The following is a 17,253-nucleotide window of genomic DNA, read 5'->3' on the forward strand; positions in this document are numbered from 1 at the left end:
GACGTGGCGTCAGCTGCTCGTCCTTTCCAGGTCGCCCTCCGGAAACCGGGCTGGGGCTTGTGTTGGAGGCTCCTTCAAAAACCACGAAATGCAATTTTGTGGGGAACATCAGGTTCCCAGCAGGTTGTCCAAGGTCTTCCAGGCTCTTGCTGGGGTTTGGAAGGAGAAAACCAAGCGATGCGATGGGGCGTGATAAGCCGGAGGAAGCGTTGGATGAGGCCACTCTGGGCAAATGCCCGCAGAGACAGCGAGGTGGGACGAGGGCAAAGAGGTGACACAGGCACGGTGTGGCTTGTGGGGACAGGTCCAAACCTGGTCTGCCATGGGAGGGGATGCACAGCGGGCTTGGCGTGCCGGAGCAGCACCCAGGAGGCGAGTTGGGGCGTGGGGAGCTCCTCTCCTCCCACCGCTTCTCTGCGGATCCCCTCCTGCCTCGCTTTCCCTGCGGGAAGAGCAGCCCCGAGCTGCCATCGTGGGTGCTCAGCGCAGGAGGTGTTGAGGTTTTCTCTGCCTCTTCAATTCTGGGAGCTAGCCCAGAGGCCTTCTGGTCATGGAAAGGGGCCTCTTAATTAGGGAAGTTAATCAGGAGCGTGGCCGGTGCCAGCAGCACAGGGCTGTGTGCTCGGTGGGATGACGTCTCCGTGAGATATTAATTAGGATGACCCCAAATGCCATGGTCCGGTGGGTCCGGACAGGCTGGCACAGGGAGAAAAAGAAGAAGCAAACAAAGGGAACAACCAAAACTTTTCCAAAGGTGCCTCCACCGTGCCGAGGTGCCGCAGATTGATGCTCGCCCATAGCGCCTGCCCCAGGGTCACCCGTCCCCGTGTGACACAGGGCCCTGGTGGGATTTTGCTGGGGACACGGGGCTGTTCCCGGGCTCGTCCCCTATTTTAATGCCGTCTGATGGGGTGCACGGCCCCAGGAAGCCGTCTGGGGGCCTCACAGGGCGTTGATCCCCAGCAGCGCTCGGGACTTGCAGCAGATGCTCAACAGCTGTGACATCGCTTAGAGAGAATTCCCGGGAGACAATTCCAAGTATGAAGTCCCTTCGTTTTTGTTTGGGATCTGGAGTGGGAAGGTCATGCGCCGGCCACATTTTCAAGCTCTTTTTTACACTGCAAAGGCTCGTTTTTGCCTACAGAAGCTGAGCTTGCCACCGATTCACGGGACTCCCAGATTTTGCTGGGAAGCACCCGGCCCTGCAGGACGGACGGAGGGACGGCTGCTTCCCCGGGGACTGACGCTTCCCACCAGGCACATCTCAGCCCCGCAGCCCGTTTTACAGGGGGTTGGCAGCGGGGCTGGGGAGCTGGGGCGCACAGATCCCTATTGCTGGGAGCCAGGAGGATGCTCACAGGGTTTTTTTTTTGTGCTTTCCCGGCACCAGCCTGAACCTGGCAGGAGAAACTGCTGAGACATCACCCGATGGAAGGGAAAACAAGTCCCGAAGTGCCAAAACCCGTCGAGCTCTCCGCCAGTGGTGCCCTTGGCACGACAGTGGGGTAGAGCAGAGGTCTGCCGGCTCGCTGGCCCTGCCTGCACCCCATCCCAGGCCCTTTGCCTCCTCGCCGCCGTATCTCCCCCACCACGTGCAGGACCTATTTTAATCCCCAGGGAGCCCCTTGAGCGTTATCGGGCCAGGCCACCAGCCAAGAGCTATTCCTGCGCACCCTTTCCAGCAGGCTCAGCATCACGAGCAGCGCGGAAGGGGGTTAAATATTTCCACTGCCGTAAGTCAGAGGACTGCAAAACCCCTTTGGCCTCCGTGGCCAGCCCTCGAGCGAGCCGGGAGCTGTAGGAAGAGCTCCTCTTTTCACTCGAAGCGGCCCGTGTCGGGGCAGGATGGTGCTTGCTGAGCCGTGCCCGGAGAGGAGGAGCTGGGGGTGTGAGCGCTGCGGTGCAGGCAGCGATGACAGCTCGCTCCGGGGCAAAGAGTTGGCAGAACCACAGCTTCCCAGAAGAGAAAAGAAAAGAAGAAAAAAAAAGGAGGAAAGCATAAAAAGAAAAACGTGGCCTCTGCAAGTCTTGCTTTGCTACAAAAGATGAACGAGGGGCTGAAATCTCGTCTCCTAATGGGCCCCCCAGGATGGTGTGATCACTTTCTGATCAATCTTGGGGGAAATACTAGGGAGGGGATAAGTATTTCGGGATAAGTATGCGTGGACAGCCCCTCAGGAAGGTCCCATCCCCACGGCTGCTGCTCCCAAATTTTGTGTTTCTGCCCTTAGAAATCTGCCCTCTATTTCTATTTTGAAATCCTCCGGCTTCAGCTTCCAGCTGCCACTTGCATCTCTCTCAGCTGGCTGGGCAGCTCTTGATTTCGGTAGCAGGGCTTTTCCCCTGCTCAGACACTTGCAGACCCCAGCCCCATCACCACCCCACAGCACGGGATCTCCTCTTCCACCCCGCTCAGGCTCAGGAGGCGGCGCCGGCCGCGAGCCCTGCGGAGGAGCTGCTGCCGCCAGCGCTGTTTCCTTTGAACCTCCCCAAACCGAAAGGTTTCGTGGAGTTGTGCTATTTCCAGAACTGAAATCAGGACAGAAACTCGTTGGCTACCTCCCCTATACTGCAGGAAAGGCCGCTCAGATCCTTCCCATGTGCTTAAACCTACAGATTCCTTTCAAAGATGTGGAAAATTCCTTATCAGCGCAGGGGATGCATCTTCTGCCCGGATCCCTCTCCTCTTCCAGCTGGGATCTGTTCCCCATGGTCCCAGAGCAACGCAAACGTTACCCAAAATGTCTGAAGGCCAGAAAAAACAGCGTCCAAGCCCCCGTCCCCGGGGGACGGCTCCTGAGGAGCGAGCAGCGCTGCCGCTGCCGCGGGACATGTGATTTTTGCATTGCGCCGAACAACACCGGCAAGTTCGGGAGGGACGTTCCCACAGCTGGCTGCCAGAAATCCCCGGGGGCTTCTCCTGCCTTTCCTCCCCTGGGCTGGGAGGGTTTGGGGTGCAGGGATCGGCCTGGGGATCACCCCACTGGTTTGGTGCCCCAGGACGTGGCAAATGGCCACAGCGATGCCCAGGACCCGCTGCCACCTCCGTGGCCCCGGTGCTCAGTCCTTGCCATGAAGGGAGTGATGCAGATTTGGGGTGCCAAGGGTGGCCTTTCAGTGCCACAGGGGACAAAGGGTCCGAGCTATCTGGCTCCTATTGAAGCTCTTGGGGTGCTGAGGGACCCCAACTGCTCTCATAGGTCTTGGAGGGCAGAGAAGGGGTGAGGGGGGATGCAGGCGTTGGCTTCATGGAAAGGCTGAGGAGGGGTGGGATGGGATGGGATGGGATGGGATGGGATGGGATGGGATGGGATGGGATGGGATGGGATGGGATGGGATGGGATGGTGGCTGAGCATTTCAGCTCCCCCTCTCCCCTAAACTATTTCTCCCCTTCAAAGCAACAAAGGCGATGGGGCCAAAGGGAGCAGATGTGACACGGACCCTGGGCATGAGTGGGGGCAGAGGACACAGCTCCTGCAGGAGAAATAAAAGGTTTCAGCCCCCTCAAGGCACGTTCCTGCCCCTCCTGATGGGGTGGACGCTGAGATGACTCCAGGAGAGACCCGAGGGCAAGAGGAGCTCGTGGAGCTTAGGACAAAAATTCCTCTCCCAGGACGGTTTCACCTCCAGCCAAGCACAAAAAACTCAAAGGAAAGGCTTTCCGGGAAGTCCCCCCGCTTCCCCCGAGCCTCCCCTCCCTGGATTGGGATGTTTTGACCCAAAAGAGGAGCGGGGCCCTGGGAGGGGTGCAGGAACTGGAGGAAGCCAAACCCCGGGCGCTATTTTCAGCTCCCTGGGCAGGAAAAGCACCTGCTGGGGTCATTACGCCGCGGGAAAAAACAAACGTCGAGATTTTTCTCCCTTGGGGGGGTGAGAAATGAATAGCTGGGCTCATCCGAGCCGGACCCCAGGGCTGATCCCCCCAGGGACTCCCAGGTCCCGGTTCCCCCTCTCAGCACGGGGACGAGGGGTTTGCACCCCGGGTCCTGGGGAGGGAGGTGTGTATGGGGGGGTGGGGGGGTATTCCCTTTAAAAAAAAAAAAAGGGGGATTCAGGAGGGGTCGGACCGCTCTGGGTCCCTGCCGCGGTGTGCGGATAACCGGGCTTCTGGTGCCCCCTCCCGTCGGTCTGCAGCAGTCCGGGTTCAGCAAATCTGCACAAAAAAAAATAAAAATAAAAATAAAATAAAATAAAATAAAATAAAATAAAATAAAATAAAATAAAATAAAATAAAATAAAATAAAACAATAAAATAAAATAAAATAAAATAAAATAAAATAAAATAAAATAAAATAAAATAAAATAAAATAAAATAAAATAATAAAATAAAATGCATTTTTGCCCATAGGGAACCAGGAGTTGACTTTTCTTAGTGGTTTAGATATACTGGAAGGAGCTCGCCCCCCCTGCAGAGATGCGGGGATCCCCCCCCCCCCCCTCCCTGATTAAATATACCCAATTTCTAAAGCAAAACCCACAGCTCCCCATCCTCTTCCCAGCAGCAGCTTGACCGGGCCTGACACCGACAGCTGAGCATGCAAGAGGGACCGGGGGTGTCGGATGCATTCCCCCCCCCCCTCCCCGGGAAGGGGGAAAACCAGCCCGGGGGGGGGGGGCAGGCAGGGAGCACACAGCAGGGAGCCTCCCCGGGACGGGAATTTGTAGGGTGAGGCCCCTGCGGAAGGGCTGGGTCGTGGGGCATCACCGCTGGCATGTCACTGGGGGGGGGGGCACCAACCCCTCTCCCTTTCCACCATATCCCAAAATGAGGAAATGCGCACTGCCCTCCCTCCCCCGGCTCTCTGAGTTGTCCCCGTGGTGTATTAGGGGGGGGGTCGCCCCTTTTTGTGCGCCCCATGGAGCTGGGGCAGGAAAATGCAGCGGGGAGACACGGCCCCAAATCCCAGCCCAGACCCCGACCCCACAGCATCATCCCCCATGGGGTGGGGGCCACTCGTGCCATGCTGGGAACGTGCCCAGGATGGGGATATCTCAATGGTCACCCCGCCGTGGGACCCCCCCATGCTCCCCTGCCAAGGGACGCTGCTGTCCCCAGCGCCTGTCCCCGTGGCCGTGCGCCATCCCCTGCCCCAGACAGCTGTCCCTGCCGGGGGGTCGGGTGGCCACCATATGTCCCTGCTGAATCCCTCGCATTCATGGGGCTTCCTCCAAACCCCCACCTGTCCTCCTGCTCGCCCAGCCAGAGCCCCCGCCCCATAAAATCAGCGCCTTGTTGACAACCCCGGACCCTGGAGGAGCTGCTCTCATGTGCTGGAGATGTCCCTAGGATAAGGGGGGGGGGTCCTGTGAGAAGTTGCATGGGGTTCCCTGGTCGGGGATCTACTGGGGGGGCTCCATCCTGCTGCAATTTAGGGCTGGGGGCTGGGAATGGATAGGGCCACGTCCAGGTTGTGGGGTCACGGAGCAAGGGAGGAGCACAGAGGGGCAGAAATGCAGGAGATTTGGGGCTGGCAGTGGGGCAGAGAATTGCGCAGTGAGGGGGTGAGGGCACCCAGTGTGGTCCCTGGGCTGGGATCCTACAGGCTGGGGGGTTGGGGGGGCTCCTGCTGGGCTTTATACTTCCAGAGGTATCAATATCTGATTTCCTGAGGGGGAAACTGAGGCACGGAGCCTGCGGGGCTGGCAGGGGAGGGGAGGCAAGGATGCTGAGCACCATGTGGGCACGAGCAGCCCCATCCCATCACCTCCCAGCACATCGGTGAGCCCAAGCTGGGTGAGCTGACCCCTTGGGGTGAGGGAGGTCCTGCCACCGCTGCTCCCATCCCAAATGGGGACAGGCAGCAGGACACCGTCCCCATGGGCCGAATAGGACCAGGTCCCAAATCCCCAGCAGGCCGAGACGTGGCTCTGCAAAGCCACCGACTCTCGGGGATGGGGCCAAAGGGGCAGGCAGTGCCGCGGCCCCATCCCGGCCAAGCAGCTGTCGCCATCCCAAATCTCCGGCGAGCAGGCACGTCGGAAATCCCGGGTGTCGGAGGAGAGGTCTGCGCTGCATTCCTCGGCCGGGAGCGGGGAGCAAGCCAAGCATCTCCCCGCCGCCTGCAGCTGCTCCCAAATATGTTACGACTTGTCACGGCCGCAGGAAGGGAAATCGGCAAGCCTGGAAAGCAAGAGGGGATGCGGGGTGCCGGGGGGCCATGGGGAGGTCGGGCCCATGGGGGTGGCCTTTTGGTGAGAGCCCTTCGCGGGGCAGGACTCCTCGTGGCACAGCGGGGTGCTCTCTGCTCTGCTGCCCTCTGCCTTTTTTCCCCATCAGTTGGGAGCTGCCTCCAGCTTTGACATCCCCTAAAACCAGGGAACCTTTTTGCCTGTTCCAATGGAAGGAGCCCCCCGGTGCCAACCCTACCACCAGTGCGGGGACGTGCACCACGCCGCGCCGTGCTTAGGGGCTTCAAAAAATAAAAGCACACCGGGACCTTTAGCCGTGGTGGGACAGCAAAACAGCCCCCGGGCACCTCTCCCCAGCTGGGGAAGCAGCAAACTCGAGCCCTGCTCACGGAGATTTTCTCAATGGGGAGGTATTTTTAGCCCGAGCCTCGTGGCTGCGGTGCCGGGGTGAGCCGTCCCCGCGAGGCCGGGGGCCCCCTCCTCTGCCAGCCGGGGAAGGTCACCCCGTGACGGATCGCAGCACGTTCTGCCCGGCGCGCACACAGCCTGGCCTTTGTGTGCGTCCCAGCCGCCGCCATCCATCACGGGCTAACCTGACAGCCGGCAGCAGAGCCCTAAGCCCCCGACGGCTCCGAATTACCCGGGGTGCAGCCCGCAGCCCGGTTTTGGGGCCGTACGCAGGGAGCTGGGGGTGCTGGGGGCTGTGATGGGAGCCCCCTGGGGTCCCTTGTGGGGCTAAGGGAGGGGATGGTGGCCATGTGTCCATCCATGGGGGTGCATGAGCCTGCTGGACACTGCACTGTGCCCCCACACTGCGCCCAGGACGAGGGGGACCCTTGGCAAAGAGCATCCAAAGAGCACCTGGGATGGAGGAGCAGCACCACGGGCAGGTCCCCGTGTTGGTGACAGCCTGGATGGGGGCCCTAAAAGAGCTGGGGTGAATGTGGGTGCTCGGGCTGACCCCCCAGCACCGTGCCCATCGCAGGTGACACCATTTTTTGTCCCCCTCCCCAGGGCTGGGTGCCCACAGGCTGCCTCCTGGCTCTCCTGCCGGGGGGTTTCGGTGACCCTGGTGTCCCGTGGGGGCTGCCTCGTCCCCACCTCTCCCTGCTGGGAAAGCCCCGCCGCCGGCTGCAGCGCTGCTGGCCCTGTTTTATGAAGTGCGAAATGCTTGGCCGGGCTGCTGCACGGCCCTGCCACGTGCCCAGCGGGGCTGGCTGTGTCACCGCCGCTGTCCTCGTCCTCCAAACGCACTCTGGCAATTAAAAAACGTAGAGTCGGGCTGGTCCCTTTGGTGTCCCTCGCCCAGGAGCTCACCGGGGCTGTGCCCATCAGCAGGTGCCCCCAGCACAGGTCCCCACGAGCGAGGCTCTCTGCTCCTCAGCCTGGTTTGGGTTCTTCCCTCCTAACAGCTTGTGCCAGACACCGCAGGCTCTCAGGGATGAATCCTGTCTCTTTAGAACCGTTTTAATAATTTTGCCTCATACAGGGGCCAACCCAGTGACCCGATTGCTTTCCTTCTCGAGTATTTAAGGGTTTTGACAGCTTGGGGAGCTCAGGGTCTGTGCTGGACCCAGGGCTGCAGCCCCTGCTGTTACAACCTCAAATATTTTCTAGGTGGTAAAAATGTGGGGACGGTGATTTCCCAGTGCTGAGAGCCCGAGAGAGCTGACAGCAGGGTTTGGGGATGTTTCAGGGCTCCTGGCCATGAAGAAATCACTGCCCCTGATGGCAATGGGATGTCCTCTGGGAGGAGAGCACTATGGCGGGCCCCAAAATGAGTAGAAATGAACCCAAAGTCAGCCAGAGCGCCGGTGGGTGGGCGCGGGGAATGCGCCTCCCCGGGGAGGGGGATTTGGGGAAGGAAAATCCCAGCAGGGTCGGCCCCGCTCTTGGCTGACATTCTTTCCACTGACCGATCCCTCGGCTGGAATCTGGCCCGGAGCAGGAATAGGAGGAGGTGGGAGATGGTTTCTGACGTTCCCAGTGGAAAAAAAAAAAAAAAAATACCCTCTGGATTATAGACAAAGCTGGGGAGATGCTGCTGGAGTCCTGGGAGGGCTGGGGAAGGGTTAAAACCCAGTGCCCTGCTCTTGGTCACGCAAAGCCCATCACCGTGCCTCAGTTTCCCCACGGGGAAGGTGGGAACTGCCCCGCTCAGGGCTGGATTCCTCCAACTCCCCACGGCTTCAGCAGAAGCAGGACCAGGCCTAAAGGCTGGTGGGCGACACGGGGGGCACGGGGCAGCGATGGGGAGAAGCTGAGGGGCGCTGGGCTCTGCCCGCGGCGATGGCGCAGACCCTGGGGTGCCACGGGGTGGCCACGAAGGGGTGCGGGTGCTGGCCACGAGGCTGCCCCCACCCCGGCCACCCCATAACTGAAGGGACCAGATGACACCGGAATGCGGGACGGAGCTGGCAGCCACCCACCAGCCCCGGTGCCACCCGCGGTGGGGCAAACAAAGCCCCCGTTTGCCGAGCCGCCCTCCCTTCCCGTTGTGCCAGCTCCCCCCTAGGGCAGCGTAATCCCCGCGGGGAGGGCGAGCGCACGACCGCAGACGGACAAGTTTTGATGCGAGGAAGCAGCTTAGGGTGGGCTCAGGTTTCCTTTTTAGGTCCGCTATATTTATCTCCGTGATTTAATGCCAGCGCCGGGGTTTAAATGGCACCAAGCAGTTGGCGTGGGGAGACGGAGCAGCCGTCCCCGAGCCGCACGCACGTCCCCCCCCATGGAGCTCTTCGAGACCAACCCTTACTTTTTCCCGGACCAGAGGTTTTACGACGGGGAAAACTTCTTGGGCTCTCGCCTGCAGGGCTATGAGCCGGCGGCGTTCCCCGAGCGGCCCGAGGTGGCCCTGTGCCCCGAAAGCAGGGTGGCTTTGGAGGAAAAGGACTCATCCCTGGCCGAGCACTGCCCCGGGCAATGCCTGCCCTGGGCTTGTAAGATCTGCAAGCGCAAGACGGTGTCCATCGACCGGCGGCGGGCGGCCACGCTGCGGGAGAAGCGGCGGCTGAAGAAGGTGAACGAAGCCTTCGAGGCGCTGAAGCGCAGCACCCTGCTCAACCCCAACCAGCGGCTGCCCAAGGTGGAGATCCTGCGCAGCGCCATCCAGTACATCGAGCGGCTGCAGAGCCTGCTCAGCACCCTCAACCAGCAGGAGAGGGAGCAGAGGGACCTGCGCTACCGCCCCGCCGGCCCCCAGCCCGCCGTGAGTGCCGAGACCCCCTCCCCGGGATCGGGGCTGGTGGCGTTGGGGGGACCTTGGGTGGAGGCTGCGGGGTGCTGGCAGGGCAGGAGCGGGACCCTGTGTGAGGTTGGGGAGCGCAGGGTGGTGTAGGGCAAAGGGGCTGAGAGCTGCCTTTGTAGGGAGGGGGGCTGCGGTTGTAGGAACGGGGGTAGGGTGGGCTGGAGGTGGGCGCTGCGCTGAGCACGGTGTGGGTGCTTGGGAGGGAGCCTGGAGGCATAATTACAGGGTAATGGAAAATAAAGGAACATAAATAAAATAAAATAATAAAATAAAATAAAATAAAATAAAATAAAATAAAATAAAATAAAATAAAATAAAATAAAATAAAATAAAATAAAATAAAATAAAATAAAATGAATAAAAGTGTGCCCCTCCCCACTCACACACACACACACACTTCCCTCCTGCTGAGGCTTTGTGCATGGCAGTGCCCAGCTACAGCCGCCGGTGTAGGTATGGCTGGTACAGAGAGAGGTGGCGTGGTTAGAGGTGAGAGGCAGGGACATCGATGAGGCAGCTACAGCTGGCACATATGGAGATATAGATTATATACATTGTACAGGTATCTAGACTAAATAGGGATTACAATTACATCGATAACTATTTTTTTTGTGGGGGGGTTAATTTAGCTGGATTTGTCGGCTGCCCCCACGTCCCTGCTGATGGAGGGGCCCAAAGCAGGACATGTGCCTGCGGTTCCTGCATATTGAGCACAAAATGCAGGATTCTGGGCAAAAAGAAAAATCCTTAAGAATTTCCATTTTTTTAGTGGGAAATGAATCAAACCATTAACGAGTTGGCTGTGTCAGCAGCCAAGACCAAGCTGGGACCCAAGGTTTGGGGGTTCACCAGCGAGGTTTGGCAGCTCAGCTCCGTGGTGCTGGGTGTCCATGGGGTGGTCCTGGCAAGGTGAAGCCCTCCCTGTCCCCCCTAGCCCGAGCATGGCCACCTCCCAGGGTCAGATTCCATTTCTGAGCTGCTACAAACAGCAGATGGGTCCTGGGGGTTGCTCCCACAAACCCCATTTCGAGTTTAACCCAGGCCAGCATCTGCTGCTAGACTGAAAGATGAAGACGCACACACACACACACAAAATTAATTCTGAGCTTTGCTGGGTAACGCGCTCATTTTTCAGGCTGTCAACTCTTTTCTGTGAAATCTTTACAGCCCCAAGTCCACAAATCAAACTGCAAAAAGATCGCCCCCAGAAAGCCCCTTGGGACAGCCCGAGGGCGCCCAGCCCGTGTGACATTTTTTATTTAACTCGATTAGGTGATTTTCAGCAAAAAGCTGTTTTGCCCAAGGATGTTCGTCTGCTTCCAGCCCCTTTGTCATAGTTATTGGGTAAAGAGACACTTTTTTAACCTATACTGAGAGGATGGACACTGGTCCAGAGCCCCCCAATATTTTTTTTAACCCTTACAGTGGCTAATGGTGCATCTGGCACTGAGGGGTCTCCGGGGACCCCAAATGCCACCCTCTGCTTTGCAGGCAGGGTGAGGAGGGCCGTGCCCATCATCCCACATGGGCATTGTGCTGCTGTGATGGGGGCACCCCGGGGTGTTTCGGGGGGCAGCCGGTGGGGTTTGGCTGGGCTGGAGGCGAGACCCCCACGGCCAACACCTCGGCTCCTTGCAGGCAGCCAGCGAGTGCGGGTCCGGCAGCTCGTCCTGCAGCCCCGAGTGGAGCACCCAGCTGGAGTTTGGCACCAACCCCACGGGTAAGGTCCTCCCTGCCTCGTCCCTGTGTCCCACAGCCTTGCTGGGGGGGGACACCACAGCCCTGGGATGTCACCGAGCCAAAGCTTCCCCTGGGGGATGCTCGGGGTGGAGGACAAAAGGAGCCTTGTCTTCTCCCCACCCCGCAGACTTCTGCTGTCGGGGAGGGATGAGCCCCGCCGAGGCTCATAAATCCTCCAGCGCCGCCGTGGCTCAGTGCTGAGCTCACTCAGGCTTCTCCCGTTGCCTGATCCCATGGGACGTTGGCTCCCCATGAGCCGAGGAACTGGACGGCAGCAGTTCGGTGCTGCAGACCCCAGGGTTTTTTTTTTCTGTTGCCGTCCCGTGGCTTGGCTGCCCATAGCCGCCCTGCACCACCTCGCCCTCCCCATGTCCCCAGTGCAGCTGCTGCTTTATTTTCAGTTTTGCAGTTAACCCCTTCCAAATCCACCTGTTTCATTTTTTTTTTATTATATTATATTTTTTTTTCCCCAGAAGACAAAAACTTAAATCTCATTTTCCAAAATAAAACCAAAACGTTTTCCAAAAATTTCACTCCCCATTGCCATCTCCAGGGGAAGGTCTCAGCCCTCAGGGTGGGAGCTGGGTGCAGGTCCCCGAATCACTGCGGCCACGTGGGGAGGTAACGGGGTCCCCTGCACACCAAGCAGGAGCCGTCCTTGTCCCGCTGCCACCCCCTGCAGACGCCACTCCTGCTTTTCACAGATCACCTCCTGCCTGACGAGGCGGCAGAGGACCGCAACCTCCACTCACTCTCCTCCATCGTGGAGAGCATCGCCGTAGAGGACGTGGCCGTGACGTTCCAGGAGGAGCAGGTTCAAAACTGAGCCGGCACAAACCCCGGCGGCTCTCCGAGCTGGTAACGGGGCGGGAATGAGATGCTGGAAGGGTCCAGCCACTGGAAATCCTATTTATCCCTCCGGCGCCGTGGACTACACCACTGAAACCACTCAATTCCTTTCCCACTCTTCGCCAAAAGCTCTCGCCAGCTGGAAAAAGAAAAGGGGCAGAGGTGGGGTTGTGGCAGTGCCACAGCTCCCTGCTGGCAGCAGCCCCCGGTCCCCACAGCCAGCGTCGGGCACGGCTTCGTCCCCCCGGCCGGGGGCATTCGTTCCTTGGGGGCCACCGCGTGTGCTGGGGTCGCTTGCTCATTTTTTTCCAAGATGCTCTTTGACCAACGTCTCTCTCCGGCTGGCACCTCGCGGGCTGCCCTCGCCGGCTTTTCTACTGAACGCTGTGTGGAGTTGCCATTTGTTTGTTGTTTTTTTTTTTTTTTAATTATTATTTTTGCTAACTTATTTGGATTTTTTTTTTTTTAAATAAAGGCATTCTTGTTTGAACTGCTCAGGGCCTCCTTTACTGCTGTTTCGTGTTGTGCAAAGCTCTCCTAACCCCCCCCCAGTTAGGGGGTTCTCCATATGAGAAAATCCTAGGGCTCCGTTTGGACCTCAGTGATGGGAACTGGGTGTCCCACACTTCAAATCAGCCCTGTACAGACCAGTGAGTCTGCTGCCTTACAACTGGGACTCAATCCTGTACCTCAAAAGCACTCAGGGAGCAGGTAATGTTAACTCTGGTCTCCAAACGTTAATTATCTTTTTAATTTGGGCTCTAGAAAGAAGGCTCGAGCCAGCACTGCTTTAAAATCCTGTTTATTGGAACACACATACATCCTTTCCTGACCCAATTCAGGGTTTGGAGTCCATGCAGTACCAATAATATGACGAAAGAAATAGGGCATCGATATAAAGGGCTCACCGACTCTTCAAATTAAAAAAATATTTAATACTGTATTAGGCAAATAATACACCGAAAAGACATCGTGACTGTATAGCCTCTCAGATATTGCACTTCCAGACAGCACATGATAAGTATAGGTCATTCCAGCCATCAATAAATATCACATCAGAAATAGGGGCCACACAAGGCAAACGTGGCATGAGGAGACGAAGAGATCCTACCCTACGGGGGAGAAATGGGAAGAGCTGAGAGCCTCCTGGATCGATCCCTGCCCGTAGCCTGGGGGCAGGAGGGGAGAGCATCTCCTCTGCACCTGGAAGGGAAGGGATGGGCACGTCCCGGGGTGCCGGGTGCCCTCGTCGCGTCTCCCCGGTCCCCAGGGATGGTCCTGGCACCGTCCTGGCTGGCAGCGAGCCGGATGGGGTGGTCCAGCCCTTCCCCACGCAGCCCTTGGCAGAGCTGCCATGTGAGCACCCCAAAATGCCCCAACTGCCCGCTCCTCGCCCCCACGACAGCCGGTCCCTGCCCCATCCTGCGCGGCGCCCACCCTGGCACTGGCCTCAGCCCCTGTGTCCTGTCCCGGGGGCAGCTCCTTGCCCATTCACCCCAGCGTCAGGATTTTCGCACCAAGACGAGCCTGAATCCTCCCCGGCTTCGAGCCCTGTGGGCAGCAGTGTCCTTGATGCCTGGAGGAGCTCCGGTGTGCCGGTGCAGCAGCCTGTGGCATATTGGCAACGTGAACCAGGCAGGAGAAACGTTCCCAAATATCGCAGCCCGCTTTTGGGGCATCTCCGATGGGTTGCAGCACACTTCCACCAGCGATGGAGCTGGCACCCAGCGAGTGCACCTCTAGCCTGGCTGGTGCAGCGTGGGGTGGGCAGAAAAGCCACGGGTGGGAGGCACGGGGAGCTGGGGGAAGCAGCGGGGTGCACAAGCAGAAGGGAGAGCATCCTTTTCGGTCCATGGCAGGAGCACTGCGGCATCTGTTGGTTTGGGCCGAGGAACAGGCGCAGGCTGGGCTCTGGCTTTGTCCTGAAAGGCAGCCAGCACGTGGCTGAACGGATAGTGGGGACGTGCTGAGAAAGAAAGTGGGAAAGACTCCATGAGGACAGTGGTGTGCCTCTGTCTGGGGACCCACAAGCAGACAAACCCAACCAGAGTCAGTGAGGAAAGCTCCTGGCATGGAGCTCCGTGCCCTGGGGCACAGCAGGGTCCCTGGAGACTCTCCTTCCCTCACCCCACTGGGACCCCACATCTAGGGTGGTATCCTGGGGACCCCAGGGACTGGACAACTGGCATGTGCTGAGGATGCTGAGCATCTCTTCTGCATCATCTCAGAGTCCTGTGAGCTGTTCCCCCACTGCTGAGCTCTCCAAACACCCCCACGACGAGGCAGACTGTGGTGACAGCAGACACCCTGTCCGGGTGGCACCAGAGGGGGACACCGTGTCCTCCCGCTCCCCTCTTGGTCCCCACCCAGGTCCGAGGCCTCGGTCCTCCTCGCACGTACCCAGGGCCGGGCTGGTTCCCGTCACGCTGACCCTCAGCAGGAGTACGTCCGGACCGTGGAGGTCTCCAGCCGTGGCGACCCAGAGGCACCAACTGGAAGCAAATCAAAGAGCACAGCATGAAATTAGTGACTGCCCCAATTAGCCCTCGGCTTCCCACCAACACGTTTATTAGGCAGCATCTGTGCGCTGAAGCTACACGAGGCAAAGGAAGAAGTATGCCTGGCCTTCACCCAAGGCTCTAGGGTATTTGGAAAGTTACCACTTGCCATCCTGCCTTGCTCTCGGGCAGCGAGCACCCTGCTGGCTGTATCTGGGGGCTGTCAGTTGTTGGGATTTTGCCCCGGGTTTTATTGTCCTTGGCCAGCTGAGAACTGCATCTTTCAGGCATGGGATGGAAAAGGGAGAGAAGTTTGACCTCAGCCACTAGTAGAAAGCTGGCCACTGGTAGAAAGATGGACAAGACTGGCTCCTGTGGTGGTAGAGGACCCGAGGGGAAGGGGGTGACCGACCTTCTGGGGGCATTTTCTTGGCAGGGGCGGATGGGGGTGGCAGGGGCACCAGGCTGGTGACACGGAAGCCGGCGGGCAGCGTCTCGGCCGAGCCACTGAGCATGTTGATGCTGTGAACATCTCGTGGGCGGAAGCGCTTTCGCCAGGACGGGGTTCGACGGAAGGTTTTGTCGTCACCCTAGGAAGGAAGAGAGGGTTTGAGCCCAGCAGCCTGGGCAGCAGGACCTTCAGCCTGGACCTTCAGCTCTTGTGAGATCCTGGCACTGCTTTCGCCTAACTGAGTGCACGCCAGCATGCTGAGGCCACCCCAAACTGAGCAGAAGTGTGTGATCAAATTGGGCTCAGCACATAGGAGCCAGCTTGCCTCTCTCTTCTCTTCACCCTGCCTGCAAAGATGCCCTGGATACATCACCACGGGAGCCGCAGCAAAGACCCAAAGAGAAGCACCTAACCTTGTACAGATGGTGGCATCTGGAACCTGCTTGTTTCCATGCTCTAAGGAGCGTCCTGACCAGGCCTGCTCTCACACTTCATGCAAGGAAGCTGGATGTAGGACAGATCTAGATGAATTCCCACCTTCAGTGACTCAATGCGAGCAGCTTTCTGTCTGCATCATGGGGCATCTCCAACCCACCAGCTTTACCAGCCACAGATGTGTCATGCACAGGACATCTGTGCCTCTATAAGGCAATATTAAAGCAGCTGGCAAGGAAAGCCAGTTGGGTCCTCTTCAAATTCAGCCCACCAAGCACTAGAAAAGATGCACAAGACCCTACCTCGTCTGCCTCCACAACCAGTTTTACATTTTACATAATTTAGTTTTGAATTATTCCACTGGTCATGGAACTGCTCTAGATTCTATGAGGCACTGCTTGACTCCCCAGGACAAGGCAGGAGAGAGCTGAGGCCCTGTCAATCCTATTTCTTGAACAAGAACAGGCACCCAGCACAATTCGGGCCTGGGCAGTTTGGTACTCACATCATCCAGCCTCCGATCTGTGCCCAATGCAAGCAGATTGTTGAACTCCCTCTCCAGCACTTGTCGAGCCTGAAAATAACATCAAATGAACGCTCCCCATCGATGGGAGCAGTTCCCAGCACAACTCCCCAGCCCAGAAAACCCTAAGAATGACAGAGAAAAGGCCCGTGCATCACCCGAGTGCTCTGCTCAGCGCACGGCGGGGTCGGTGGCACTGCTGGAGTCACACCACGGCCACGTCCCGTGCCCACCACCCACCTCCACAACACCCTGGGGATGCTGCCCCTACCTGCGTGTTCTGCGTGGGGATTTGCAAGACGAGCGCCAGGCTGTTGTGGTCGAAGTTTTCGTCGAGGGCCAGCAGCGCCCCGTGCACCCCGCTCTCAACGAGGTTGTTCGCGTACTCGCGAAGCCCGATGGACTGGATCCAGTGGATGACCTGGTCGTTGGTCCACACCAACACGTCTGCAAAAGAGCAAGGCCATGTCCCAGGGCAGCTCAGACCGTGCTCGGGGTCATGTTGGGACCTGGCGATGTCCTGGAACCCTGCCCCACAGCCCCAGGCTGATCCCAGGACAATTCTTCTTGGGCCAGCATCAACACCACATACCCAAGTGCCAGCAACAGCTCGCTTCAATTTGCCAAACTGAACGTTGAAATAACAGGCAGAAAGCAACTGTGAAAATTAATCCTAAGAACCCAGGGTTGCTGGTTTAATTAGGGGCATTATCAATAATGAGTTGTAATCTAAGCAGCAGCCAGATGCATGGGAAATCTCCGGACATCCAAAGGAGAAGGGGAGGCTGAGCAAGCTGGGGAGTGTCCTGAAAGGGGCAGAAGTTGACCCGAAGCTCGGGCTAGATCTTTCCTGTCTTGACAACCTTCCTCTTTCCTTGTGCCTGACCAGGGTGAGCTGCTTAAAGGTACTTGGAGCAATCTGTTGGGGAACACTGCAAGGAAGTTCCCCACGGAGAACAGCCCTACGGGCATGGGCATTGCTCAGAAATACCAATTCTCCCTTGGCAAGTGCTGTGATAAAAATACAGGAGAGGGATCATTGCTGGGCATCTCTGGAGTTTTCCCATCAATCCTCCCAGAGCTGGGGGGTGTACGTGGCTGCTGACCTTTGATTTCGTGCTGGGTCTCTTCTCGCCTCCTCTCGAGCTCTTTGCGGTCGTAGTTGAGCCTCTTCAGGCACATGATGCCGTACTGCAGGCTGGTGCTGCAAGGACACAAGACATCACTCAGCCTTCAGGAGGGCTCAGAATCGCGGGGACAGGCACCTTGGAGGGACCCTGCAGAGGAGCCCCCCTCCCCACTCGTTTTCCATGTGCCCAAAGGATGCTTCGGTGCAGCACTAGGTCCTCACAGACACAGCTCAAAGGGAAAATCTTGGCC

General features: G+C 58.3%; 2 protein-coding genes across 7 annotated transcripts in view; one reads left to right on the forward strand and one right to left on the reverse strand.

The window, feature by feature from the left end:
* Positions 1-8,858: 8,858 nt before the first annotated feature.
* Positions 8,859-11,943, forward strand: MYOG (myogenin). Its single transcript, NM_001310376.1, is given in 3 exon segments — positions 8,859-9,338; positions 11,016-11,097; positions 11,822-11,943. Coding segments are annotated over 3 exon segments (684 nt in total).
* Positions 11,944-12,752: 809 nt separating this feature from the next.
* PPFIA4 (PTPRF interacting protein alpha 4) overlaps positions 12,753-17,253 on the reverse strand; it is a 44,277-nt gene continuing 39,776 nt past the window's right edge. For all 6 annotated transcript variants that reach the window (XM_072028462.1, XM_072028461.1, XM_072028460.1 and 3 more), the window contains 6 exons: positions 16,980-17,077; positions 16,145-16,320; positions 15,856-15,924; positions 14,877-15,054; positions 14,367-14,458; positions 12,753-13,932 (listed from right to left, as the gene is read on the reverse strand). In XM_072028462.1, the coding sequence (XP_071884563.1) occupies positions 14,400-14,458; positions 14,877-15,054; positions 15,856-15,924; positions 16,145-16,320; positions 16,980-17,077 (580 nt within the window). In that variant the 3' untranslated portion in view covers positions 12,753-13,932; positions 14,367-14,399. The remainder of the gene's footprint in view (positions 13,933-14,366; positions 14,459-14,876; positions 15,055-15,855; positions 15,925-16,144; positions 16,321-16,979; positions 17,078-17,253) is intronic.

Source organism: Anas platyrhynchos, chromosome 27 (assembly GCF_047663525.1).
Source record: "Anas platyrhynchos isolate ZD024472 breed Pekin duck chromosome 27, IASCAAS_PekinDuck_T2T, whole genome shotgun sequence".
Lineage (NCBI taxonomy): Eukaryota > Metazoa > Chordata > Aves > Anseriformes > Anatidae > Anas > Anas platyrhynchos.